Source organism: Trichosurus vulpecula, chromosome 3, assembly GCF_011100635.1.
Source record: "Trichosurus vulpecula isolate mTriVul1 chromosome 3, mTriVul1.pri, whole genome shotgun sequence".
In the NCBI taxonomy this organism is placed as follows: domain Eukaryota; kingdom Metazoa; phylum Chordata; class Mammalia; order Diprotodontia; family Phalangeridae; genus Trichosurus; species Trichosurus vulpecula.
The window spans coordinates 398,203,530-398,229,474 of NC_050575.1; the positions used below are offsets into that span (position 1 = coordinate 398,203,530).

The following is a 25,945-nucleotide window of genomic DNA, read 5'->3' on the forward strand; positions in this document are numbered from 1 at the left end:
TGAAGAGGGGTTTTATCAGATTGCCAAAGGGAGCCACAACCTCGGAAGGTCCAAGACCCCCTGGCCTAGTAGGTGAGATCATTCTTCTAGACCAGTGGTCATTTATCTCGAAAGGTTTCTCAGAGGGTCAGATATTTTGCCTGCAGCTTTTGAAACTTCAGCAACAAGGAGAGGCCAGAGGGCCAGCTGTAAGGGATGGGTCAGAGGAAGGGGTTCCCACACTGGGGGATAAGTTGGCCTAGATGGGACGGGTCCTTCCAGCTCCATTTCTGTGACACACAAGGGCCCATAGAGGGCCAGAAGAGACCTTACTTAGAATACAGTATCTCAGAACCTTGGGGTCACCTGGTCCAACTCTCCCTGTCCCTCTGGATTTTCCTGTCCCAGCTGGAACGAGTGACTTGTCCTGGGTCCCACAGAATAGGTGATTTCAGTGTTGTACCATGAAGCATGCTGGATTTGACGTCCCAGGACCTGAGTTCAAATCCTTTCTCTGCTACTTAACTGTCCGTGTGACCTTGAGCAAATCACAACCTCAATGGGCCTCAATCTCCTCCATAAATGTAAAATGAAGGAGTAGTACCAGGTGACCCATGAGGGCCCTTCCACCTCGTGTTGGGTGAGGGAAGGACAGAGACTAGAACCTACATCCCTTCCTCGCTCCCTCTCTGGAGCTGCTAACTTATCCTTAGAACGAGGTGGGGGCTGGGCTAGAAGTCTCTCCAGCCCTTTGCTGCCCCTTGCCCTCCTGATTCTTAGCTCAGTGTTCTTTCCCCCATGGCTAGCAGCGATCAGAGTCTGGAAGATCTGAGTTCAAATCCCGCTTACTAGCTGTGCCATGGCAGGCAAACAGCCTCTCTCTCAGCCTGTTTCCTCCTCTGTGAAGTGGGGAAAACAGTAACTAGTCACGGATATCTGCCTCGGAGCAAACTTTGAAGCGTAAAGTGAGTTATTATTATTATTGCTACTTCTCGCCGTGCCCTGTGGTCATGAGAGGAGGACACGGATCCCGTGCATACGCATAGACCCACACTGATGAGATGGCAGGTGATCTTAGTACATGCATGCATATCATATGTACCTATAGCATACAATAAGACACACTTAGATGGCAGGCAACCTTAGCACATATGTCACATGTATATCCAGTGTGCACATAGCATACACATAAACACAGGTTAGGTGGCAGATAATCATAGCACATACGTCACATGTATATACTATGTACACATAGCATCCACATAAGATGCATGGATTAGGTGGCAGGTAACCTTAGCACATATATCACATGTATATACTATGCATACATAGCATACACATAAGACCCACACTGATGAGATGGCAGGTGACCTCAGTGAGGAGGGTGCCAGGAGGCCCAGGAAAGGCTTCCTGCAGAAGGTGAAATTTGAGCTAAGTCTTGCAGGAGCCTGGGGGACAGTTGGGACTTAGCTTAGACTTTGGTCTCTGGGAGGATTTCACTGCCGCAGACCCTGGGTCCGTTCCCAGATCCCTTGCCCACCCTCCTTGCTGCCCCTTGCTCACCCCCCTATCTGGATGTCTTTAGCTTGGGCAGATCTTGTCCTGGTCGTGTCTCCCACCCCAGGCGCTGCCCTGAGGAAGGAGGCATGAAGAGCTCCCCAGAGAACCTTTCAGTCCTCAGGCACCTGGGGGTGGAGGTTACCTCATGTTGCCCTTTGACATTTTTTAGTATTTTCCTCTAGGGAAACAGGAGAAATTCCATTCCGGATGGAGACTTTTTGTAAGAGCTCCTGTAAACTGTGTGTGAGGGGGGCTGGTGTTTGGAGGTGTCATTTCAGCCTTAAGCCTGGGTGAGATGATGATAAACACTCTAAGAGGAGGCTGCTGCTGCCAGTCATTGTCTCCTGTTGGCTCTTGGCCAGAGTTAGACAGGCAGATGCGTTCCCCGTGTGCCTCCTCCAATCTCTGGCCATGATGTGGTCAGGGCTGCTCCCCCTCCTCCTCCTGATTCTTGACTCCTACCTGTCATGGAGGTGGGGGGCAGAGGGGGAGGAATAGTGATCTCAGTGCCAGAGTCCAAAGCCTGGAGAACAGCCCAAATCAAATCAAATTGGCAATACAGAGGGAAATAGAACTTTGAGATTGGAGGAGGGTCACTTCCTGAGGACTGTGGGACATTTCCAAGGTGTCTGGGAGGTGTACATGCCTACGTGTCATGGAGGCAGTGAATGGAAGTCATTTGGCCTCCTGGGCATTTGCTTGGCTCTCATGAGGTTGCTGAGCCTGCCTGTGTCTTAGCCCTGCAGCAGACTTTCTGTCATTTGATTTTGGCTTCTTGGTCTCTGTTGATTTTTCTTATAACTCCCTGCCTTAGCTCCAAAGATCCTGTTGCCAAGATGCCGCAGGGAAGCCAGTGAACCTTCAGCCAACTCCCACAGGCAGGGAGCAGGTACCTCAATCCAGTCTCTCTGAGAGTCTCTTCTCTTCCCAGGTCAAGTATCCGGGGCCTCTGACTGGGATGGAGCGTTGGCAGGGTGTCGATTGGACGGTCATTGTCCTGACATGCCAGTACAAGCACAGTGTCTACGCCTTTCAGAAAGGTAGATGGCTCCCCCCCACCTCTGATTTCTGACAGCCCCCAGGGAGCAAGCCTAGCACCTTCATGTCCCTTGGTGGGGCCAGGGAAGAGGGCACTCCTTGGACACTTCTTATCACTGTGACACTCAGAAGTAATGATATACACTTACATATGCAGAGCACCGTCCTAGGTACTAGGGGCAATACAGGGTTGAGATAAAGCAGGGTTCATACCTTTATGGATTTTACAGTCTAGGAGGGGGATCAGTCAATTAATAAACATTAATTAAGCACCTGCTATGTCCCAGACACTGTATGTGCTGAGCACTGGGGATACAAAAAGAGGCAAAAGACAGCCCCCGCCCTCAAGAAGCTTCCAGTCTAATGAGGGAGACAAACAAAGAACTACATTACCTAAGGAGCCTGTCAGAGCAGTGTGAAGCTGTGTTCTGTATGCCCCAAAGGGAAAAGGCGATCCAGACTTGGGAGATGCACCACGGGGGACCTGGCTGTGCTGTGTTCCTAAGAGGCTGGCAGGGATTCCCAGTCCAGTCAGCTGACTTGGATTTATCTGTTCCATTGTGCAGCTTCTGGGGGTGGGGGGCTGCGGGGGAGGCATGCTAAGCAGTCAGCTTGGGGTGGGCTATTGGGGGAGCCTTTTCCAAGGTTATGTCTATCTTTCTTCTCCCTGATGTTCAGGAGGTGGGGATAGGGTGGAGCAACCCCCGGGGGAAGCCTAGTCCTCCAGGCCTCCTCTCCCTGGCAGTAGGCAGCACATCCTCTCTTGTCCCTGGCTTGGATGGTGCTGACACATCCCCCCAGGAGACAGCCTGATGTAAAGACAGATCCCACAAGAGGCAGCCTAGCACATAGGGTGAGAGGGTCTGGGTTCAGATCCTACCTCTGAGGCTCATTAGCTGTGCGACCTTGGGCAATCCACTTAATTTCCCTTGGGTCTCTGTTTCCTTATTTGTAACCTGAGGCGTTGGACTCTGTGGCCTCTGATGTCCCTTTCAGCTTCAGAGCCAGGTTGCTCCAACCTCTTGCTTCATAGGAGGGTGGACCAGCTTAGACAGCATTTAGCATTCACCTGTGGGGAGAACTGCCTTCACTTGTGAGGCAGGGGAAGTGGTAACTGTGGCCCCCAGGTGCTGAGCCTGGAGCCTCCATGCACATTTCCCTCAGGTCATCAGTACCCTCTTAGAACATGGACTGGCTCTTCGAGCTTCTCTCTGCCTGAGGAGATGTAGTCAGACCCAGACCCAGGCCTGGATGGGTACTGGCAGTCATTGCCGATTAGCCGTTGTCTTTCACCATTAATTAAGAGCCTCCTTCAGGTCTGTTGCTGTGTTATTGGGTGGAAGGGCTAGAAAGATGGGGCAGCCAGGTGGTACAGTGGTTAGAGCACCAGTAGTCTGGAAGATCTGAGTTGCAGTCCAGCCTCAGACACTTAGTAAGTGTGTGACGCTGGACAAGTCAGTTCACTCCTATTTGCCTCAGTTTCTCATCTATAAAATGGAGACACACTGGAGAAGGAAAGGGCAGTATCTTTGCCAAGAAAGAGTCCGATGCAACTGAATGACTGACTGAACCACAACAATAGGGGCTAGAAAGACAAAAAAAACCCTTGGCCTCAAGGTGCTTACATTCTATTGGGAGGAAACCCTGGTTTCCTGACACTAATCTACTAAGATAAGGCATGAGTCCTGGACCTCTGATGTTCTGTATGAGGAAGGCCTGGTGAGCAGACTCCTAACACTCTGAACAATTATCGAGGACCCCCATTCCCCAAGAGCTTTGTTTTGTGTGAATTATAGCTATCCATATTTGCCATATTAAAATGAAAACATTTTAGTATTATGAAAGTTGTTTTGACCTCATGGCTCTCCTGAAAGGCTCTCAGGGACTCCCCCGGGTCCCTCGACCACTCTAGGAGAACTGTTGGCCTAGGGGACTGAGAGTTAAGAGACTTGTCCAGAGTCACCTAGCTAGGATGTGTAGTAGGGAGACTTAACTGGGGTCTCCCTGGTGTGGAGGCCAGCTTTCTTCATCATACCGCATTGCCTTTTAGATAATTAAATACAAAATAATAACCCGGATAAGTAAGTAGAGAAAATATACACAGATTCACTACAAAGTCATCTTGAGGTGGGAGGAAAGTACTAATTAACAGCCAGCTTGGAAGAGATGTTTTGCTGTCAAATAGGTGACAAAGGGCTCTGGAAGACTTTTAGGAAAAGAGGGTGGGCTTTGAAGTTAGTCGATCAACACCCAAATGTTTGGGGCAGCCTCAGTGCTGGTATCCTCCATTCAGGCTGGCCTCTTGCCTCCACCTCAGCCCCATTCCATCTCACCACATCTTGTTTCATCTCATCCCATTCCATCCCATCCCACTCCCTCCTATCACATCCTACCCCCACCCTGCTTCATCTCATCTCATCCCATCCCATCCCTTATGTTAGCAAGGTCTGGGGCAGAGAACTTAGTCCTTTAGTTTTTGTACATCAAGATTCCCTCTGATCCTGTCAAAAATCTGAAGATTTGCCTCTCCAAACCAATAGACCACCCTCCTTGGTTGGAGTGGTGACAGTGATAAACCTTTGTCACATTTTTTTGCTGCATGGGTTGTGGGGTGGGAACAGCCTCACTGGGAGAAGAAGAGCCAGAGTGCTGGAGGGGTGGGGAGGGGGGAGGGCAGGGGAGGATGATGTGACGATGCCTCGGTTTGGTTCCAGAGCTGGAAGTGCGACAGAAGCGGGAACAGGTGCCTCGGGGGACCATCCTGCTCACAGTGGAGGATCCTGAAGCCCAAGTGGGCAGTGGGGGAGCCACGCTAAATGCCCTCCTGGTGGCTGCAGAGCACCTGAGTGCCCAGGCAGGCTACACAGTGAGTTCAATATTACCCCCCTCCTCCCTACCACTGCAGGTCTGGGGGAAGAAATCCTGGGCCCGAGTTCAGAGAAGTGGGTTCTGGTTCTGGAACCTCCACTTAATCTATGGGAGACCTTGAACAAGACCAGGTCATGGATCTTGGGCCTCAGCTTTCTCATCTGTACTGCAATTCTTTATTATATCACTTAACAGAGATGTGAGTCTCAGTGAGATCATAGGTGTGGGAGCAGCCCAGATGTCACAAGGGGCACAAATCCTAGGGGTCATTCTTGTAGTGGAAAAAGTACTGACCATGGACTCAGGAGCCTGGGTGCAAGTCCCAACTCTGCCACTTAACTAGCTGTGGGACTAGGCAAGTCACTTAAACTCTATACCGCGTCTATAAAGTGGGGATAAGAATAATTACCTCCCTACAGAGTTGTATTAGCACACTGTCATGTGCATGTGAAGGGTGAACTATCTTTATTTTTGCTGGTTCATTTCCATTCAATTCAACAAACATTTAGTAGGTGCCTACTGTGTATAAAGTACTGTGCTTGGCGGGCCCTGAGAACACAAGACAAGAAGGGAACAGAGCCAGTCTTTAAGGACTTCCACTCTATGGGAGAGGTGCAGTGTGTCCATATATAAGTATATACAAAGTGACATAAGATGAGAGGAAGAAAAGGAGGGTGGCAGAGGTGAGGGAAAAGAGAGAAAGAGGGAGCGAGAGAGCGAGAGAGGGAGAGAGAGAGAGAACAGGGAGAGAAAAGAGAAAGGAGAGAGAGAAGAGGAGGAAGAGGAGAGAGAAAAAATGGAGGGAGAGAAAAGAGAAAACAGAGAGAAGAGGGGGGAGAGAGAGAACAGGGAGAAAAGAGAGAAAGAAAAGAAGAGAGAAATCGAGAGAGGAGAGGAGGAGGAGAGAGAGAGGAGAGAGAAAACAGAAGGAGGAGAGAAAAGAGGGAGAGAGAAGAAAGAGAAAAGGGAGAAAGAGGGAGAGAGAAAGGAGAGGGAGGGGGAGAGGGAGAGAAGAGAGAAAAGAGGGAGAGAGGAGAGGAGAGAGTGAGAGATTCAGAGAGAGAGCAGAAGTACTACTAATAATAGTGGTGGGAGCCATCAACAAAGTTCTCGTGTAGAAGGTGGTACCTGACCTAGATGGAGGCTAGGGGTTCCGCGCAGCAGAAGTAAGAAGGACGTATGTTCCAGCCCAGGGACCATTCATAGAAGGGCATGGGGGCAAGAGGTGGAACCTACAGGAAATAGTTGGCCAGCCACTTTGACTGGAATGGAAAGTGTGTCAAGGGCAATAAAATGAAGAAAGACAAAAGACTAGGAAGGTAAGTGGAGAACTCTGGAGGATTTTAATTGTCAAGGTGAGGATTTTAAATACCAGGTGGAAAGATTTTTACATTTTATCCTGGAGGTAATAGGGAGCCATTGAACGTTTCTGAAGAAGGATGACGTGGTTGGATCCATTTTAAGAGTTCTGTAAAGGATGAATCAGACAGGAGCAAGATGGAGGTGGGACGATGGATTGGTCTAGGTGAGAGATGAGGGTCTGAACTCAGGTGGAGGCTCTGTGGGGCAGAGAAAGACAGATATGAGAGGGATTGTGGAGGTGGAATAGGAGAGACCTGACAAGTGACTGGATGTGGTTGTGTGTTGGTGGGGGGAGGTGAGGGACCGTGAAGAGTCAAGAATGATTCGAGGTTTGTGAAACGTATGGTGAGGCTATCAGCAGAACAGTGGAGGACCTTGGAAGAAGGACAGGCTTTGGGGGAAGAATCAGTTTGAGATGGAAATATTGTGTTGAATTTGAGATGCCTCTGGGGCATCTAGGGCATGCTCAGCAGGCAGTTAGCAATAGGGGGCTAGAGTTCAGGAGAGATGAGGGCTGGATGTATAGGGCTGGCAGTCATATGCTAGCATTTATAGAATGTTTTAAGGTTTGCAAAGCACCTTCACATATGTTATCTCATTTGAATCTCATGACAACCCTATGAGGTAAGTGTTATTATCCCCATCTTACAGAAAAAGAAACTGAGGCTGAGAAAGTGAAATGATTTGGTCCAGGGTCATACAACTAGGGAGGGGTTAGAGCAAGGTTTGCCCTTAGATGTGCCCAACTCCAAGTCCAACACTCTATCTGTGGTGGTGCCAAGTTGCCTTGGGGGGTGGATAATGGAACCCACGGGAGCTGATGATACCACCAAGGGAGAGAATGTAGCAAGAGAACAGAAGCCCCTTGGGAGAAACCCACCCTTGGTCGACAGGACGAGGAGGAGAATCCGGCAAGAAAAATGGAGAAAGAGCAGTGAGAGGGCTTGGAGAATGAGGAAAGAGCAGTGTCACAGACGCCAGGACCAATGAGGGTCTGGAGTCCTCCCACCACGCTTTGTTGGGGAGCCTCCCACGGCGGGAGTGTCAGGTGGAAGTGGGAGCAGTCCAAAGGTGAGGCCTGGGTCTGAGACCCCTTGTGGATGTATTTCCCTGTAGGTGGTCACTTCTGATGTCCTGCACTCTGCCTGGATCCTTATCATGCACATGGTGAGTGGTGGAGGAGAGAGGGAGGAGCCCCTAGATCAGGGGTGCATGTTTATGGATAGATTTCAGGAGGTCCGTGAACTTGGGTGGGAAAAAAAAATTACATCTTAATTCAATGTAATTGGTTTCCTTTGTAATCCTATGTATTTTGTTGTATGCATTTAAAAACATTCTGAGAAGGGGTCCATTGACTTTATCAGGGTGCCAAGGGAGTCCAGGGTACAAGTAAGGTGATGAAACTCAGGAATAGATGAAGCCTTAGGTGGCTATTCCGGGCATAAGGAGAAGGCTCCGTGGTGTGATTGAGAGCTAGAGAGAGGAAGAGAGAGAAAAAGAGAGGAGAGGGAGAGAGAGAGAGTGGGGGGAGAGAGAGGAAGAAGATGGATGAAGGAAGGGGGAGAAGAAGGAGGAAGAGAAAAAGAGGGAAGGAGAGGAAGAGAGAGAGGAGGGGTGGAGACAGGGAATTGGGGACTTTGGCTTCTATCCCCACTTTTCCCCAAGGCAGCCCCTCCTTCTTCTGTTTCCCCAACTGCAGTGAGGGACCTTCTTGGCTGAAGACCACGCTACAGCACACACACAGCCCTGGGCTTAGATGTGTTGGATAAAATGTTTTGTCCTAGGCAGACCTCCTCCTGCCATGTGGTACACTCCTGTCTTCATCATCCTCTTGGTTAGAGAGAGGGCTTTTGAGCAACTCAACAGTTCGGATTCAATTTAATATCCACTTGAGCCAGAGCCAGAATAAATAGTCTTCTCTCTTCCAAAGGGAGAAAAATAGGCAAAATTTCCAATGCCAAGCAGAGAAGATTTTTGGATTATCCATGGTTCTGCGTTATCCAGGCTATTTCTCTCCTCCGTCCAGGGAACTGAGAGTCAAATATATTCATGAGAATAAAGGTGCTGACCTTGATTATCTGAAAAGGATAGGGATTCACAGTATTTGATTCCTCAAGGTCAGGTGAAGGCTCTGTGGAGGTTGGGGATCCTAGGACACAGGAGGAGGGACAGGGCCCCCCTTGTTACCCCGGTCTCAGAGGCCTCTCTGAATGGCCCTGGGCAGAGCATGATCACTTGTCAGGTGGGGGTACATTTTTTGATCCAGACATGGATGCTGGGCTAGGCTCTAGAACTGATGGAACGGGCTGGTCTGGCCTGCCCTCCACTGGGAACGAGAACCCATTGGTGAAGGAGTAAGCGGAGAGATGGAAAAGGCCAATACAGGGAGTTAGTTAGGGACAAGGGTCTGCCTAGGAAGGAGGAGAGAGAAGAGGCTCTCTACCAAGCGTAGGAAAGATTTTGAAATCCCCTCCAGAAATCTGGGTCTGAGGAGGGGATGACGAGGGTGAGGAATTCCCTCTCCTATGGAGAGAAATGGCCCACATCGAGAGGTGAGTGGGAAAGGGCCCTCCTTCTTACCCTCCCTCTGCCTTCCCTCCATCCAAAGGGCAACTGAGTCACTCTCTGGGCTTGGTCCTGCTTCCAGAGAGGCCTCTCAGGCTCAGCTCCTTTCTTCCCCAGGGCCGAGACTTCCCCTTTGATGACTGTGGCCGAGCTTTCACCTGCCTCCCTGTGGCGGACCCCACAGCTCAAGTAGAGTCTCTCACCTGTAACCTGGACGTGCTGCTACACATCATGACCCACAAGGTGAGGCCTGGCTTGGGGACAGACTCTCCTCAGTCACCTGAGTGCTCACCCCATGGGCTTTCTCCCTCCCTGAAATTTCCCTGTGTCCCCTGCCTCACCCCAACCCTGACCATATATATCATGGCTCAGACGGTAGTGGGCCCATGGGGACAGCTCCAGGCATACACCATATTTGTGAAGTACTTAGAGTAGTGCCCATGCTAATAAACGCTGGTTCTCTTCCTCTTCCATGAGGAGCGCTTCCTTGCTGGAGGACTCCTAGGGTTAGGAGGTGGTTGGACAGTCTGGTGCTGGCTTCCCTACATTTCATCAGGTCTACGTAAAGACAAGGGCAAGTGGACCGGAGTCAGTCAGTTTCCATTATCATTGGGCAAGATGTCCACTAGCAGAGCTGGAAGATCTTGTCTATTCTTTTGCCTTCTCCAAGGCCAAAAGCTAGAGCGGGCCAGAATCCAAGAGGTGGCTCCAGGCCCTTGGAGATGGAGTGGGAAAGGAAGGAAGGGAGCATTCGTGGCCTCACCCCTCCATTCTCCTCCATTGGGGGCGGCCTGCCCACGAGCTCTGCTCTCTCTTCCAGCTGGGCCGTGGCTCCCCACCAGGAGTGTGGGTCTGCAGCACAGACATGATTCTCTCTGTTCCGACAAGCCCAGGTAAGTGGATTTTCAGGTTGAGATTGGCTTGCGGTCTTTAGCGGAGCCAGGGAGAACACATTGCCCCGACCCCAAGCTACGGCTCTGATGTTTTCTTCTCCTCTTCTCTCTTTACTCCCTACATTCTCAGCCTCATTACACTATCTCTATGGAGGAAGTCTTCTTCCCACGGTGGTGTTACCTCTTCATTCATCAGTGCCAGAGTCCTCTCCTTTGCTGAGAATCTCCACCTGAGCCCAAGGGCCCTTGACTATCAATTTGCTTTTTCCTTTTGTATATTTATTTAAGTTTTAAGTTTTATTTTCAGTTCCAAATTCTCTGCCTCCCTTTAATTCCCTCCCATTTATTGAAACCATAAAAGATTAAAAAAAATTTTATTGATTTTTTTGTTTTTATATCACCTCAGTTTCCCCTTGTATCTCCTCCCTCCTCCCAGAGAGCCTTATATCAAGCATCACTTTACTATTTTTTTCAATCAATAAGAATTTACTCCCTCTCTCCCACCTTTCCCCCCTCAAAAAAAACCAAAACTGAACACCAGCCGCAAAAGAATCCCAAACCCTTACATGAAATACACACAATCAAGCAAAGCAAATTGCCGCATTGACCATGTCCACAGATGCCCGTCTTTTTCTTGCATCTGGAGTCCATCCCCTCCCTATCATATCCTTCATAGGGTCTCAGGTCTTGCTCATTTCACTCTGCATCAGTTCACACAAGTCTTCTCAGATTTCTCTGAAACCATCCACTTCATCATTTCCTAGAGCATAGTAATTACATTCATTGACTATCGCTTTTTTGGCTTTTCTCCAATAGATGGGAACTCTTTGGGTTTCCACATTTGCTACCATTACCACTGTTAGACTGGAAGCTCCTTGAGGGCAGGGATTTTTTTTTTCCTTTCTTTGTATCCCCAGCTCTTGGCACATAGTAGTTGCTTAATTAATGAGGGTTGACTGTTGCTACAAAAAACATCTGTGAATTTTTTTTGAACCATCGCCATTACTGAGTAGCCAGCTTCCCTTCTCCTTAGAGATCTGCTGGGATGATTTTCAAGGAGCCAGGGTGTTCTCTCTGCCTGGGAGCGTGACCTATGCCCGGGACCACGGGGTCTACCTCATTGATTCCCAGGTACCCCCTCCTGCCCCCAGAATACGAGGGTGGGCCCACGGTTGTGGTGGGAGGAAGGTGGGCCTCCAGAGTGCCCAAGGGGACTCTTCAGTCCAAGACCTTCTATCCCTTTCTCTTTGCAGTATTCTCTCCTCTCCCCACTGCCTGACCCCGGAGCTGCCACCAGCCCCTGCTCTACATCTATTCCAGAACCTTTGCGGGGTTTCTGAGAGACCATTTGCGCTCATTCCATGCTCCTCTACCCCAAGGGGTATTTGCAGGCAGAGGGACTGCCTGCCTCTGATTCCCCAACTTACACAGCATCCCATGTACTCATCTGGAGGCCAGGGGTCTGACTTCCCAGCTGTCCCGAGTCACAATGCTGCCCCTCTTCCATTGACACAGGGCTTGGTCCGTAACATTTTCTACCGGGGCTCAGAGGTCCAGATACAGCAGTGTGTGAGACCCGACGGGAAAGTGCCACTGGTATGAGAGAGGACCATGGGGCTTGGGAATCTAGAGGGACTGGGCCTTGGCATCTCAGCCATATGACCACCTTGATCCTCTGTTTCTTTATCTGTAGAATGGGGATAATCCTTGCAAGGGTCTCAGGATTGTCGTGGAAGTTTGCAAAGGCCTTTTTGTACATTAGCAGCTAGGTGGCGCCATAGTGCACAGAGTGCAGCGCCGGAAGTCACAAAGACTCATCTTCCCAAGTTCAAATGAAGTCTCAGATACTTGCTAGCTGTGTGACCCTGGGCAAGTCACTTCACCTTGTTTACCTCTGTTTCCTCATCTGTAAAATGAGCTGGAGAAGGAAATCCAAATCACTCCAGTGTCTTTGCCAAGAAAACCCCAGATGGGGTCACAGAGTCACAAGTGAACAGAACAGAACAGCTCATTTTACCCTCGTAACCACCTCGGGAGGGACGACCATCCTCATGTCAAAGGGGAAAATCCAAGGCTCAGACACATTATGAGGGGCCAGTGCCCAGTGCAGGCTGGCAGGGAGGGAGGCAGGGCTGGCCCCTCTGCCCTCCCCCCAGCTCAGTCTGTACCCCTCCTCTGTTGGTCGCTCTCCCTCCAGGTCTCTGGGATCGTCTTCTTCTCCGTGGAAATCGCTGAGCGACTCCTGGCCACTCACGTCTCACCGCCCCTGGACGCCTGCACCTACATGGGCCTGGACTCTGGTGCCCGGCCTGTCCAGGTGAAGCCCCCGGGGCTCGTCCTTCCATCTTCTCTGTCTCCTCGCTCCCTTCTTCTTCCTCTATCTCTTGTCCCCTTCCCTCTTTTCTGTATCTTTTCTCTCTCTTCCTTATCTCTTTTTCTCACCATCTCTCTCTCTGTCTCTCTTCCCCTCCTTTTCTTTCTGTGTCTCTTTTCTCTCTTCCTTCTCTCTTTTTCTCACCATCTCTCTTTCTCTGTCTCTCTGCCCCTCCTCTCTTTTCTTTCTCTGCCTCTTTTCTCTCTTCCTTCTCTTTTTCTCACCATCTCTTTCTCTGTCTCTCTTTTCTTTCTGTCTCTTTTCTCTCTTCTTTCTCTTTTTCTCACCATCTCTCTCTCTGTCTCTCTTCCCCTCCTCTCTTTTCTTTCTCTGTCTCTCTTCCCCTCCCTTTTCTTTCTGTCTCTTTTCTTTCTTCCTTCTCTCTTTTTCTCTCCATCTCTTTCTCTGTCTCTCTTCCCCTCCCTCTCTTTTCTTTCTGAATCTTTTCTTTCTTCCTTCTCTCTTTTTTTCCTCCATCTCTTTCTCTTTCTCTCTTTCCCTCCTTTCTTTTCTTTCTCTGTCTCTTTTCTCTCTCTTCCTTCTCTCTTTTTCTCACCATCTCTCTCTCTGTCTCTCTTCCCCTCCTCTCTTTTCTTTCTGTGTCTCTTTTCTCTCTCTTCCTTCTCTCTTTTTCTCACCATCTCTTTCTCTGTCTCTCTGCCCCTCCTCTCTTTTCTTTCTCTGCCTCTTTTCTCTCTAACTTCTCTTTTTCTCACCATCTCTTTCTCTATCTTTTCTTTCTCTGTCTCTTTTCTCTCTTCTTTCTCTTTTTCTCACCATCTCTCTCTCTGTCTCTCTTCCCCTCCCTCTCTTTTCTTTCTGTCTCTTTTCTTTCTTCCTTCTCTCTTTTTCTCTCCATCTCTTTCTCTGTCTCTCTTCCCCTCCTTTCTTTTCTTTCTCTGTCTCTTTCCTCTCTTCCATCTCTCTTTTTCTCTCCACTTCTCTTTCTCCCTTTCCCTGTCTCTCACCCCCTCCCTCTCTTTTTTCTCTCTCCTCCCTCTTTTCTCCATCTCTCTCTTTCTCACTTGCCACTTCCTTCTTTCTCTTAATCTTTTTATTTCTTTCTCTCCTCTCTTCTCTTTCTCTGTTTCTGTCCCTTTTCCTTTCTCTTCCTTCCTCTATCTTTTTCTCTTTCCTTTCTCTTTCCCTGTCTGTGCGTCTGTCTCTTCTTTTTGGGTGGAGAGGCAATGATATCACAAAAGTTGCCCCCATATAGTCAGTCCTTCCTCTAAACTCCCTCTGCCCATTCAGGGATGTTACTGAGGAGACTACTGAATGAAGGAGTCTTAGTACTGGGAATATGGCTGCACCATTTTCATCTCATCCTAACTATGCCCAGACACTAACCTGACTATCCCCACTTACTGGGGAACCAAGATGGGCAGAGATGGATGTCGTGATAGGGCTGCAGACATTGCTAATGCTCGGCATTCTTCCCCACCCCCACCCTGGTCTGTGGCTCATCTAGGCTGACACTGGGGGCTTTGGGGTCCCCTGACCAGTTTGTGACTTCTCTAACGCTAGCCCTTGCCCGTAGCTGTCCCTGTTCTTTGACATTTTGTTGTGCATGGCGCGGGATGTGAACCGTGAGAGCTTTCTGGCTGGTTGTCCCCCTGAGATGGGTCAGGGTGACACGGACCAAGCATGGGGCCAACGGAATGCGAGGGCTGTGCTGTGGAAGGAGCTCCGGGACCAGCCTCTTAGCCTTGGTGGGTGTGGTTTAAGTCTGCATTCCTGGGGATCGGGGAGCACTTGGGTGGGCTGGGATAGGCTATGGAGTGAAGTAGAGCTTCAGGAAACCACAGCCCCTTTAGGAGAGGCCCTACCTTTCTTGTCTTCTTACACACTGCCCTCTTCTATATACTCTCTGATCCAGCTATACCAGACTTCTTGCTAACACATGACCATCTCCAGCCTCCAAGCCTTTGCAGTGGCTGTCCCTCATGCCTGGAATGCTGTCTCCTCTCACCTCCCTTTGTTAGTTTCTCTGGCTTTCTTCAAGACTCAGCCCAAACCCCACCCACTCTAGGAGATCTTTCCCCTTGCCCCCACTCGTTAGTGCCTTCATCTCTGAGATTGCCTACTACCTTTTCTGAACATATCTCTGTGGTTTGCATGTTGTCTCCCCTCTTAGACTGTGAGCCACTTGAGGGTGTTATTTGTAGCCCCCAGCTCTTAGCACAGTGCCTGGTACATAGTAGGTGCTTAATAAATGCTACTTGATTGACTAGGGTATGTGGGCTGGAGGAAGCCACATCACCTTTAGCCTGATAAGGAGACTTCCCAAGGAATGAAGTCTCCCCTTTCCTTTGCTCTTAGTCTCTTGGCTGAAGCAGTGTCAGTCAGCCAACAGGCATTTATTAAGTGCCCACTGTGTGCCCTTGTTTGGATACCCTCCATCAGAAACCACTGACTTATGAATTGAATGGGCAGACGATGCTCAGAGGGAAATACTTTCTGGGCTTTGGGGAGAGTGCACTGTGTTTGGTGTCCTAAAATACTGTATTCAAATCCTGCCCTTTATATTTACCAGTTGGGTGAGTACAGGCAAGTCGCTTTCCCTCCGAGCCTCAGTCTCCTCCCCTGTGGATTGGCCATGATAATATTCGCAGTGCCTCCCCTCTGGGTGGCTCGGCTGTTAGTTGCCAGGAGGGCGAAGTGCTCTACCAACCTCTCGTTTCTGTACACGTCTGCCGCCATACCGTGGCCCACCCAGAATGCACCCCTGATGAGAAAGCCTCATTCCTCTCCCGTCCCTGTGAACCAGAGCAGTGGCCCAATGCTTTCCTTCCTCGGTGACATCGTCATCTTTTGCCCTTGTGGAGGGGGATGTTCCAGAGCCTTTGAAATGGCCCAGGGGTTCTTAACCTGGGATAGATTTCTGGGGGCCTGTGAACCTGGATGGGAAAAAAAAATACGTCTTTATCTTCCCTAACCTTGGGTTTCCTTTAGTATTCTGCATATTTTAATTTACGTGATTCTGAAAAGGGGTGCAAAGCTTCTCCAGACTTTGGCTAAAGGGGTCTAGGATACACCACAAAATAGAACCCCTGGTCTAAGCAGAGCAGCGGGTAGAAGGGGAAGGTGGCATCCCGTAAATAATTAATAATAATAGGAATAATGAAATAAATAAAGCTAATAATACTAATAGTCTACGCAGTGTTTTAAAGTTGATAAAGTGCTTTACAGGTATTACAGCCTTTGGCTGCCTTTGCTTTTCATTTACAAGGTCTGGCCATCCAGCCTTGATTCTGCATTGTCCTGCGGGCAGGTCTGGGCCCTTAGGGGCAGCAGATGCTGCTCTGGGCAGAGGCTGGATCCTCCCCACCCATCCCTCCTGCCACTCCTACACAGCTGAGTGTCTGTGTCTCCACAGCGTACATCCCAGATGGCACCTACGAATATATGACCTCGTCGGCCAGCGCCCACCTCCGCATCCTGACGCTCCCCCGCGACCTGTCTGCTCAGATCGTGCACTCCCAGGTGGAGGTGAGTGTGTCTTCCTTCCTGCTCGTCCCTGCAGTGCAAAGTGACCAGGCTTTGACTGAGTGTGTGCCTCGTACCCGGGGTGTGTGGGGTATTCAGGAAGGACCGGCACCTCCGGTGGGAGGGCTGCTCATCCACCCTCGGTGTCCACCTTCACCCAACTCACCTGTGGTTCCAAGAAGCAGTAGCATGCGCAGCGGCCACACCCTGGTCAAACTGGGCAGAAGGGCTAAACCAGAGTGAGGGCAGCTGACGGGCCTCACACCTGTTGGTGAGTTGGGGGATGTCTACCCCAAGCATGGGAAGACCTTTCCACGGGTAGAATGGGCGGATGAGAACCATTTGTTCCAACGGCCACGAAGGCGGCTAAAGCAGGAAGTGAGCGCTTAGAGCGTGGTCAGAGATTGAAGGCACCAGGGTCATCCGCTGTATCCTGGGCCATTGCTGGTTGTCCTGACTTTTGTCCTGCCGCTGGACTTCAGTGACTCTGGAAGAGAGAGCGAGGCTGACCACTTTGTGCGACTCTGCCTCGCTCAGATCCAGTTCATGAGAAAGTCAAGGCATCACCCATGAAGCCACTGATCCTCTTCCACAACAAAGGATGAACAGTAACAACAACCACCCTGTGCCCGGCCATTGTGGGGGCAGAAGAAAAGAGACATCGTCCCTGCCCTCAGAGAACTAACGGTTTTGTTGGGGAGTCAACGACCGTGCACAAACATGCCTCCCTTATGAGACGTAGCATATTGTAATGTCAGATCAGTAATACAGACTCTGCGGGTCCTGGGAACTCAGAAGAGTTCATTGTGGGCTGCCTCTTAATTAGCTGTATTACCTTGGGAAAGCCATTTCTCCTTTTGGGCCTCAGTTTCCCTTTCTGTGAAATAAGAGATCTGTTTTAGCCGCGCTCTCCAATCTCTTGCTCTTCTGACATCTTATGATAGTCATCAGGAAAAGCTTCAGCTTCCCCGAAGGTAGGACTTGAGATGAGCCTCGAAGGATGGGTGGATAGGGGTAGAACATTTGGAGAGGAGTGGGCAGAGGGTGAGAGTATGAGCAAAGGCGCTGAGGCGAGGTGAGAGCCTGGTGTGTATGTGTGGGGGGTGGGGGTGGTCAATGAAGAGATAGGCCTGATGGGACGAGGGGGTGTTGTGTGCCAGGGAGCACCAGGAGACAATGTTGGACCTGACCCTATAGGCAGTGGGGAGCCAGGAGAGGCTTTTGAGCAGGAGAGGGATTTAATGGGAATAACCTTCCCAGGCCCAGGTTTGTTTTCTTCCCCCTGTCTTTGCAGAAACCTCAGTTCTTAGAAGCCGGCTGCTCTGTGGTCAATAGCCTGCTGGAGGGAGAGGTTCACCTGGGCCCTGGGAGTGTGATCCAACATTGCCAACTCCAGGTAAAAGCTGTTCTTTCCCTACCTCCCTTTGCCCCAGACCCTGCAGGCGCCTCTTGTCTGTCTCATGCTTCACCCGTTGAACAGGTTTGTCCAGGAAGGTAGAGGGGATTGCAGAAGGGGAGCCCCTCTCTCCCTGCCACCCTCACTTTACTGTCCTCAGAAAGAGGGAAAGGGAGGGAGGTCTGTGCACAAGGAGAGGAGCCAGCAGGGCAGCCAAATTCAATTAAAAAATGACTTATTCAGTGAACAATTAAAAAGTGCTTACTGTATATAAAGGCTGTTTGAACAGTCTGAACATCAGGTTCTCTGGGTCCTAAAGGCCAAGAATGGCGCCTCTGAATATCACTGGCCTTTGACATCCTGTTTCTTCAGCAAGCATTTATTTATTCATTCATTTATTTTGGCAAGGCAGTTGGGGTTAAGTGACTTGCCCAGGGTCATACAGCCAGTAAGTGTTAAGTGTCTGAGGTCACATTTGAACTCAGGTCCTCCTGGCTCCAGGGCCACTGAGCCACCTAGCTGCCCTACCAGTAAGCATTTATTAAGTACCTGCTGGGTCCTAGGCACTTGGGATTGAAAGCCAAAATTACAACAGCCCCTTCCCTCAAGATACATGTGAACGGCTAAGTAAATGCCACCTATACAAAGTTTGGGAGGAGGAGACAGAGAAAGAACAGTGGCATCTGTGGGGATCGGGGTAGCTCATGGGGGGATGGTGCTTGAGCAGTCTTGAAAGAAGTTAGGGGTTCAGATAGGGGAAGCCAAGAAGGGAGTTTATTCTAAGCAGAGGTGAAGGGGAGATGGACTATTCAACTATGAGTGGGGAACCTGCAGCCTCAAGGCCACATGTGGCGCTCTAGGTCCTCAAGTGCAGCCCTTCCACTGAATCCAAATTTCACAGAACAAATCCCCTTCATAAAAGGATTTGTTCTGTAAAACTTGGACTCAGTCAAAAGGCCGCACCCAAGGACCTAGAAGGCCACATGTGGCCTGGAGGCTGCAGGTTCCCCACCCCTGGTCACTATTGTATTCACCTAGAGGAGTGAGAGTCATGTACAATCCACCTGGAAAGGTGTTACCTGCCAAACAGACGTGTTTATGTTTTATCTAGAAGTCGTTGGGAGCCACTGGAGCTTTTTGAGCAGGGGAGTGACGTGGTCGGACTCATGCTTTAGGAATAGAATGTCGGTGGTTTTGTTGGGGATGGATTGGAGAGAGGCAGGGTGAGGTCAGAAGACCAGGAGGCTATTGCAGTAATCCCTGTAAGCAGTGGCCCCGGCCTCTCTGACCTCAGTTCTTCCTATGCCTGGGGCCAGTCCTGGGTGAGGAGAATCCCCAGCAGCCACATCCCAGCTCCTTCTCTCCCCACCAGGGTCCCATCCACGTTGGCCCTGGGTGCCTCCTGCTTGGACTGGACAGAGCTTCCTCCAGCGCCCTCCATGGCTTGGCGCTGCACGACCTCATCCTCCAAGGGCATCATATCCTGCTGCGGGATACCTCCATCCGGGTGTTCACTCTCATTGGGCGCCAAGACAACTGGCAGGTAGGGCCTTGCCTGGTACTGCTGCTCTCTCAGGGTCGGAGAGTGTTAGCATCAGAAAGATCCTTCGCGATCCTCTGCGCCAATCCTTACATTCTACAGATGAAGAAGCTGACCCAGAGAGGTTACGGCGCCTGCCCCAGCTTATGTAGTTAGTAACTAACAGAGCTAGGATTCGAATCCAGGTCCTCTCACTTTAATCTAGTTCTTCCCTCTCCAGGGGGAGGGTTTGAGAAAGAAGACCCTTTCCTTATTTCAACCTAAAAATCTTATCCGTCCACCTGTTAGGGGCCATCATTATCACTGAGGTTGGCCAGGGGACCCATAAGTTGGCCTTTTATCAAAGACGGGTATCAGGGGCTGCAGTGAGGGGTGGTGGACTTGGAGTCAGGAAGCTCTGAGTTCAGATCTTCCCTAGCCGTGTGACCCTGGGTGAGTCGCCTAACCTGTTTGCCTCAGTTTCCCCATCTCTAAAACAGGGATAATAATAGCCCCTACATCCCAGGGTTGTTTTGAGGGTCCAATGAAGGAACGTTTATAAAATGCTCTGCAGAGCTGGAAGCGCTGGGTAAATGCCGTCATCCTTGTATCTTCTTGTTGCTGTGTGAGCCTGGGGGAGTCACAAGACATCTCTGAATTACTCTTTCCCCATCTGAACAATGGGGGATACGAGTCCCCGGCTCCTCGGGTCTGAGGTACCCAGGTTATACGGATGGTGCTGCCTCCCTGTGCTGGCTTCACCCGGGGGATAGAGATGACCTAATGCCTGCCCTCAAGGGGCTTCTAGTCTGAGGGGGAGGCTGCCCCTCCCCTGTCCTTCACCCAACAGACTTAACAGAGCTAAGGACTGAGTCCAGGGACCTGGGAGGGCTTTTCCAGGGTCTCCTCACCCTTGACTGACACGAATACGGAACATTTTATGCCATCATGGAATGTCAGCACTGGAAAGGATGTTAGAGGTTATTTAGTGAAGTCCTTTCATTTTATAGGCGAGGAAATTGAATCCTAGATAAGAGAGGTGACTTAAGTAAAACCCCATCTCTCTAGCTCTCAAGTGGCCGATTCTTTGGAGGGTGAGTGGGGGAGGGGGACAGCAATTTGGGGCTTTTTTAAAGAAGTGCCGTAGACCTTTCTCAGACTGTTTCACCCACGGGTTGCTGGAGCCCTGCGTCCTGCCTCTGGGCTCCTTTCTTCCCCAGCCCAGGGCTGATTGGTCACTCATCTCCACCCCCTTCCTGCCTTTGCTGCCTCTGCCTCCCTGCTCCCGCTGCTACTTCCTAACTGTGAACTGTTCCCATGTCTGTCCTCTCCAGAGCCCAGCACTGGGGAATGGCACGTATCTTAATGTGCCCTGGACCGAGTTCTTCCAGAGGACAGGCATCCGGTAAGGGCCACTGGATCCATTGAAGCAGGATGTCCCCACTGGAGAATCCTCCCATCTCAGGTCCCCGGGTGCCCCCTACCCTCTCCCCATTCTGTGCCATGCATTCCAGGTTTCTGAAACTTTAGTCAGGTCCTCTGCTGTGTGGACCATTCCATGTTATCTAGACAGGCCTGGTTTTTTCCCCGTGTTCCTCATACTCTCTTTCCCCTGTCATTTGACCCAGGGATGGATGTAAACATTTTCCTCTTGGTTGGGGTTGGTGGTGGTGATGATGTGCCCCTCTGCCAAGGTGGGCTGGCAGTGGTTAACACTAAGCCTGTGACCCTGCATCTCTAATGATGTTCCCATCAAATGGAATAAGGTCCTTCATTGACCTTCAGCTCTCCCCAGTCACTGTGGGTCTGGTAGGGGTAGGACTCCCCCCCCCCCCCCCCCCCCCCCCCCCCGCCTTCTCATGACCCTCTGATCCTCATCTTTGCCCTGCATCAGAGATGGCGACATATGGGATGTGGATGCCTCCCCAGCAGAGCGCTGCCTTCTCACTGCTCGGCTCTTCCCGGTCTTCTCCACCTCCTGGTCCCCAGGTCCCCGGGATGTGCTGTGGCTGCTGGGCTCCAGAGGTGGAGACTCCCTCCAGGCCTGGAGAGCCGCCTGGCGCATGTCCTGGAAGCAGATTCAGCTCCACCTGGACCAGGCCACTACGCTGGCTTCTCGCCGGACCCTCTTCTTCCAACAGGCCCAGGGGAAAGTGCGGCGTGTGCTGGAGGGGCATCAGGACCAGAGCCTGCTGCCGCTGATTAGGGCTGCTACCCATGAGGGGTGCCAGGGGCTGCTGCTGACTACTCTGGACCAAGGTGAGTAAGAATTTCCTGTCCCTCATCATTAGATTTCCTCTATAGGGCGAGCTAGTCCGACAGTCTGTAAACATTTATTAAGCACCTACTATGTGCCAGACACTGGGCTAAGTGCTGGGAATACAAAAAAAGACAGAAAATGCCTGCCTTCAAGGAGTTCCCAATCTAATGGGGGAGACAACATGCAAGCAACTATGTACAAACCTGATACATACAGGAAAAACTGGAAATCAGAGGGAAGGCACTAGCCTTGTGGGGGATTGGGAAAGACAAGATTTTAGCTGAGACTTGAAGGAAGTCAGGAGGTGGAAATGAGGCAGGAGAGCCTTCCAGGCATGGTGGACAGCCAGGGAAAATGACCATCCCCTGGGAGACCACTCCAGTAGATAGGGCTTATGGGAACTCAGACTCCAGCTATTCCTTCTCCTTTTTTTTTCAAGTGGGTAGATGAAATTTCTTTTTTTTTCTTTTTTTTTTTTAATTTATTTTTTTATTTTTAGTTTACAACACTCAGTTCCACAAGTTTTTGAGTTCTAAATTTTCTCCCCTTCCTTCTCCTCCCCTCTCCCCTGCAAGATGGTGTGTAATCCAATATAGGTTCTACATATACCTTCACATTAAACTTATTTACACAATAGTCAAATTGTAAAGAAGAATTATAACCAATGGAATAAACCATGAGAAAGAAGAAACAACCCCCCCGCCCCCGCCCTGGCCCTGCCGAAAAAGAGAGCAGATAGTTTGCCTCAATCTGCATTCAGACTCCATAATTCTTTCTCTGGACGTGGATAACTTTTTCCATCATGAGTCTTTTGGAGCTGTCTTTGAAACCTGCATTGTTGAGAAGAGCCGAATCTATCAAAGTTAGTCCTTACAGATACCGTGTGTCTGTAATCATATATAACGTTCTCCTGGTTCTGCTCACCTCACTCAGCATCAAATCATATAAGTCTTTCTAGGTTATAATGAAGTCTGTCTGCTCCTCATTTCTTATAGCATAATATTCCATTACATTAATATACCACAATTTGTTTAACCATTCCCTTGATTTCCAGTTCTTTGCCACCACAAAAAGAGCTGCTATAAATATTTTTGCACGTACTGGTCCATTTCCCATTTGTGTGATCTCTTTGGGATATGCAGTCCTAGAAGTGGTATTGCTGGGTCAAAAGGTATGCATGTTTTTATAGCCCTTCGGGCATAGTTCCAAATTGCTCTCCAGAATGGCTGGATCAGTTCACAACTCCACCAACAACGTAACAATGTTCCAATTTTCCCACATCCTCTCCAGCATTTATCGTTTTCCTGTTCTGTCATGTTGGCCAATCTGACAGGGGAGGTGTGGTACCTAAGAGTTTTTTGATTTGCATTTCTCTAATCAGTAGTGATTTGGAGCATTTTTTCATATGCCTATAGATATCTTTAATTTCTTCCTCTGAAAGCTGCCTGTTCATATCCTTTTATCATTTCTCAATTGGGGAATGACTTGTATTCCTATAGATTTGGCTCAGCTCCCTGTATATTTTAGATATGAGGCCTTTATCAGAGACATTGATTGTAAAGATTTTCTCCCAATTTTCTGCTTCTCTCCTAATCTTGGTTGCATTGACTTGCTGTTTGCACAAAAACTTTTCAATTTAACATAATCAAAACCATCCATTTTGCATTTTGTAACACTCTCTATCTCTTGTTGGGTCATAAATTCTTCCCTTCTCCATAAATCTGACAGGTAAACTATCCCTTGCTCTCCCAAATTGCTTATAGTATCAGCCTTTATTCCTAAATCGTGAACCCATTTTGACTTTATTTTGGTATACAATGTAAGATATTGGTCTATGCCCAGTTTTTGCCCTACCATTTTCCAGTTTTCCCAGCAGTTTTTGTGACATAGTGAGTTCTTATCCCAGAAGCTGGATTCTTTGGGTTTATCAAAGAGTAGATTGCTATAGTCGTTGACTACTGAATCTTGTGTACCCAACCTATTTCACTGATCCCCCGCTCTGTTTCTGAGCCAGTACCAGGTAGTTTTGATGACTGCTGCTTTATAGTACAGTTTGATATCTGGTATGGCTAGGCCACCTTCCCTAGCATTTCTTTTCATTAATTCCCTTGATATTCTGGACCTTAACTTGGGCTCAGTGAGTGATTTCCAGGGGTGGAGACCGCGGTGAACTTGGATGGGGAAAAAGTATATCTATATTACCAAAAGTAATTGGTTTCCTTGTTAATTCTGTCTATGTTATTTCATGCATTTGAAAACATGATTCTGAGAAGGGATTTATAAACTTCATCAGACTGTCAGTGGGGTCCACGACACCTAAGACATTAAGCCCCTGGTATGGACGCATCTTTTTCTCCCTCCTCCTCCCAGGCTCCCGGGCACACACCCCACTGCCTTCATGAAAAACCTTTTCTGACAATTTCTCATCCTGGGTGAGGCTGCTGAGGAAGGAGAAGGCCTCTGGCTGGGTGTTTGCACAAGCAGCTCAGGACGCATGTATTTTTAGCATACTAAAAAGGGGTCTTTCATCCCAAATAGATCTTCCCCCTCACCTGTCACAGTGCCCAAAATCCCATCATTGGAAACGTATTCCTTGTGTGCTTCAAGCTTTTCTAGAGTCTTCCACTAAAACCCGACTATTTCTGGGAAGGATGAGAACATTTTAAACCTTCTCCATGAATGCCTGATGAGTAGGGGGGCAGGGAGGAGAACCGGGGTCCCAAGGGAATGAAACACAGGACGGGAGAGGGAGAAGAGGGGTAGAGTCAGCTTGCCCGCCGTGGTCTCCTCTCCCTTTAGCTCCCCTGGGGAAGCCCCTTCTCTCTCTGCCAGGTTCCCTCCACCATCTGAACACAGGTTGTACCCCGAGAGGCATGTGCCCCGGGGCGATTCGGGGGCGGGGGAGGAGCCTTGGAGCCTCTGCTCTGTTTGCTGGACCCCTTACCCCACAGCAAAGAAAGAGCCGAGGTTACCGGGCATCCGCTCCCAGCTGTCTCCCCAGGCCTTGGGTTTGTGACCTTTCAAAAGATATTTGGATAACTGTATTTCAATATAATTGCTGCATCTTTCTAGAACTTTAAGATTTGCAAAGCACCTTACAAATGTCATCTCGTTTGAACCTCAGAACAACCCTGAGAAGTAGGGGCTATTATGGTCCCCGTTTTACAGGTGAAGAAACTGAGACCAACAGAGGTTAAGTGACTTGCCCAGGGTCACACAGCTAGTAAGTGTCTGAGGCAGGATTTGAACTCTGGTCCTCCAGACTCCAAGTTCAGCGCTCTATTCATTGAACCACCACCTGCCTACTGTCTTCCTGTGTGTTTTATTTTGTGCATTTAAAAGCCTTATTCTGAAAAGGGAGTCAGTCACCCCTTTCTCATTTATCGGGCTGCCCAGTGGGTCCATGATCCCTTTCCCTGGACCTTCCTATGACCCATCCTGAGGCTTCTCTGGCCTCCTTACTCATTTGAACCCTGACCCTTCCTGTGTCTTCCCCTTTGAACTTAAGGTGTCAATCTGATGGACTGATTAATACCCAGAATAATAGAGTGGGAAATGTGCCCTTCTAGCGAGTAAGGACAGTTTCATGCTTTGTCTTTGTAAATTCCCAGCGCTGAAAATCCCCAGTGACTGGCACATAGTTGTTTAATAAATTGATTTTAATAAATAAATTTTATAAAAATAAATTTAATAAATATTAATAATGTAGAATAATGTTATAAATAAATAAAATAAGAATAATAAATAAAATGATTTTATTTTATCTTGTTGCAAGGCAGTTGAGGTTAAGTGACTTGCCCAGGGTCACACAACTAGTAAGTGTTAAGCGTCTGAGGTTACATTTGAACTCAGGTCCTCCTTAATCCAGGGCCGGTGCTCTATCCACTGTACTGCCTACCTGCCCTGATTACTTGATTTTAGGGAGCAGATATATGTTTTGTTTTATTTTGTTTTCTAGTTTTAAAATTAAATTAAATTTTATTTATTTTACATATGTGTGTTTTAACTGGTGCCTTCTGGAGACACTATCCTGAGCTTTGTTTAACCCATTAATTAGACCACTATAATGATGAGAATTTCTGGCAGGTAGAGGTGATATTTTGGGGGCAATTCTGGGGTTCTCTTTAAAACCCATGCATAGACTCTGACTCACTCTGCCTCTGGCTGGAGCAGGAGGAAAGTAAGCTTTGTGGCTTCTGCCTGTTGTTATAGGTTGTTATGGCGGTGGTTCTGCCTGTGGGTCATCCATCTGGGGGTGATGGGGTCCTGTTGGCCCTCCCCCAACTCTTGTTTCCTTTTACAGTTGCTGCTCAGGCTGAAGATCCTGGTGTGGCAGCCCGGGCCTTGGCCTGCATAGCTGATGTACTGGGCTGCATGGCTGGGGGCCATGGGGGTCTTCGAAGTGGACCAGCAGCCAACCAGGAGTGGGCCCTGGCCTTCCAGTACCTGGAGAGAGGGGACGTGGCTAGGGGCGTGGAAGAGCTTGCCCGTGAGAGAACCAAGTGGCTGGGCAGGTGAACTTGGGGCAATGCTGGGGATGAGGAGGGGCAAAGCCACTCACAGGGATGGAATAATGATAATTAATAATAGTAATAATGATGAATATGGTTTCCCCATTAGAATATAAGCTCCTTGAGGGCAGGAA

The 25,945-nt window shown here is 49.4% G+C and overlaps 1 protein-coding gene across 1 annotated transcript in view; it reads left to right on the forward strand.

Annotated features, from left to right (window-relative positions):
* Positions 1-25,945, forward strand: part of FCSK (fucose kinase) — a 38,383-nt gene that overhangs the window by 2,643 nt on the left and 9,795 nt on the right. Inside the window, exons 2-16 of the mRNA XM_036748816.1 lie at positions 2,471-2,579; positions 5,292-5,443; positions 7,924-7,974; positions 9,490-9,615; positions 10,193-10,265; positions 11,299-11,396; positions 11,781-11,861; positions 12,463-12,582; positions 14,177-14,348; positions 16,016-16,128; positions 17,420-17,521; positions 18,894-19,064; positions 20,375-20,445; positions 20,935-21,299; positions 25,604-25,814. Of these exons, the coding sequence (XP_036604711.1) occupies positions 2,498-2,579; positions 5,292-5,443; positions 7,924-7,974; positions 9,490-9,615; positions 10,193-10,265; positions 11,299-11,396; positions 11,781-11,861; positions 12,463-12,582; positions 14,177-14,348; positions 16,016-16,128; positions 17,420-17,521; positions 18,894-19,064; positions 20,375-20,445; positions 20,935-21,299; positions 25,604-25,814 (1,988 nt within the window). The 5' untranslated portion in view covers positions 2,471-2,497. The remainder of the gene's footprint in view (positions 1-2,470; positions 2,580-5,291; positions 5,444-7,923; positions 7,975-9,489; positions 9,616-10,192; positions 10,266-11,298; positions 11,397-11,780; positions 11,862-12,462; positions 12,583-14,176; positions 14,349-16,015; positions 16,129-17,419; positions 17,522-18,893; positions 19,065-20,374; positions 20,446-20,934; positions 21,300-25,603; positions 25,815-25,945) is intronic.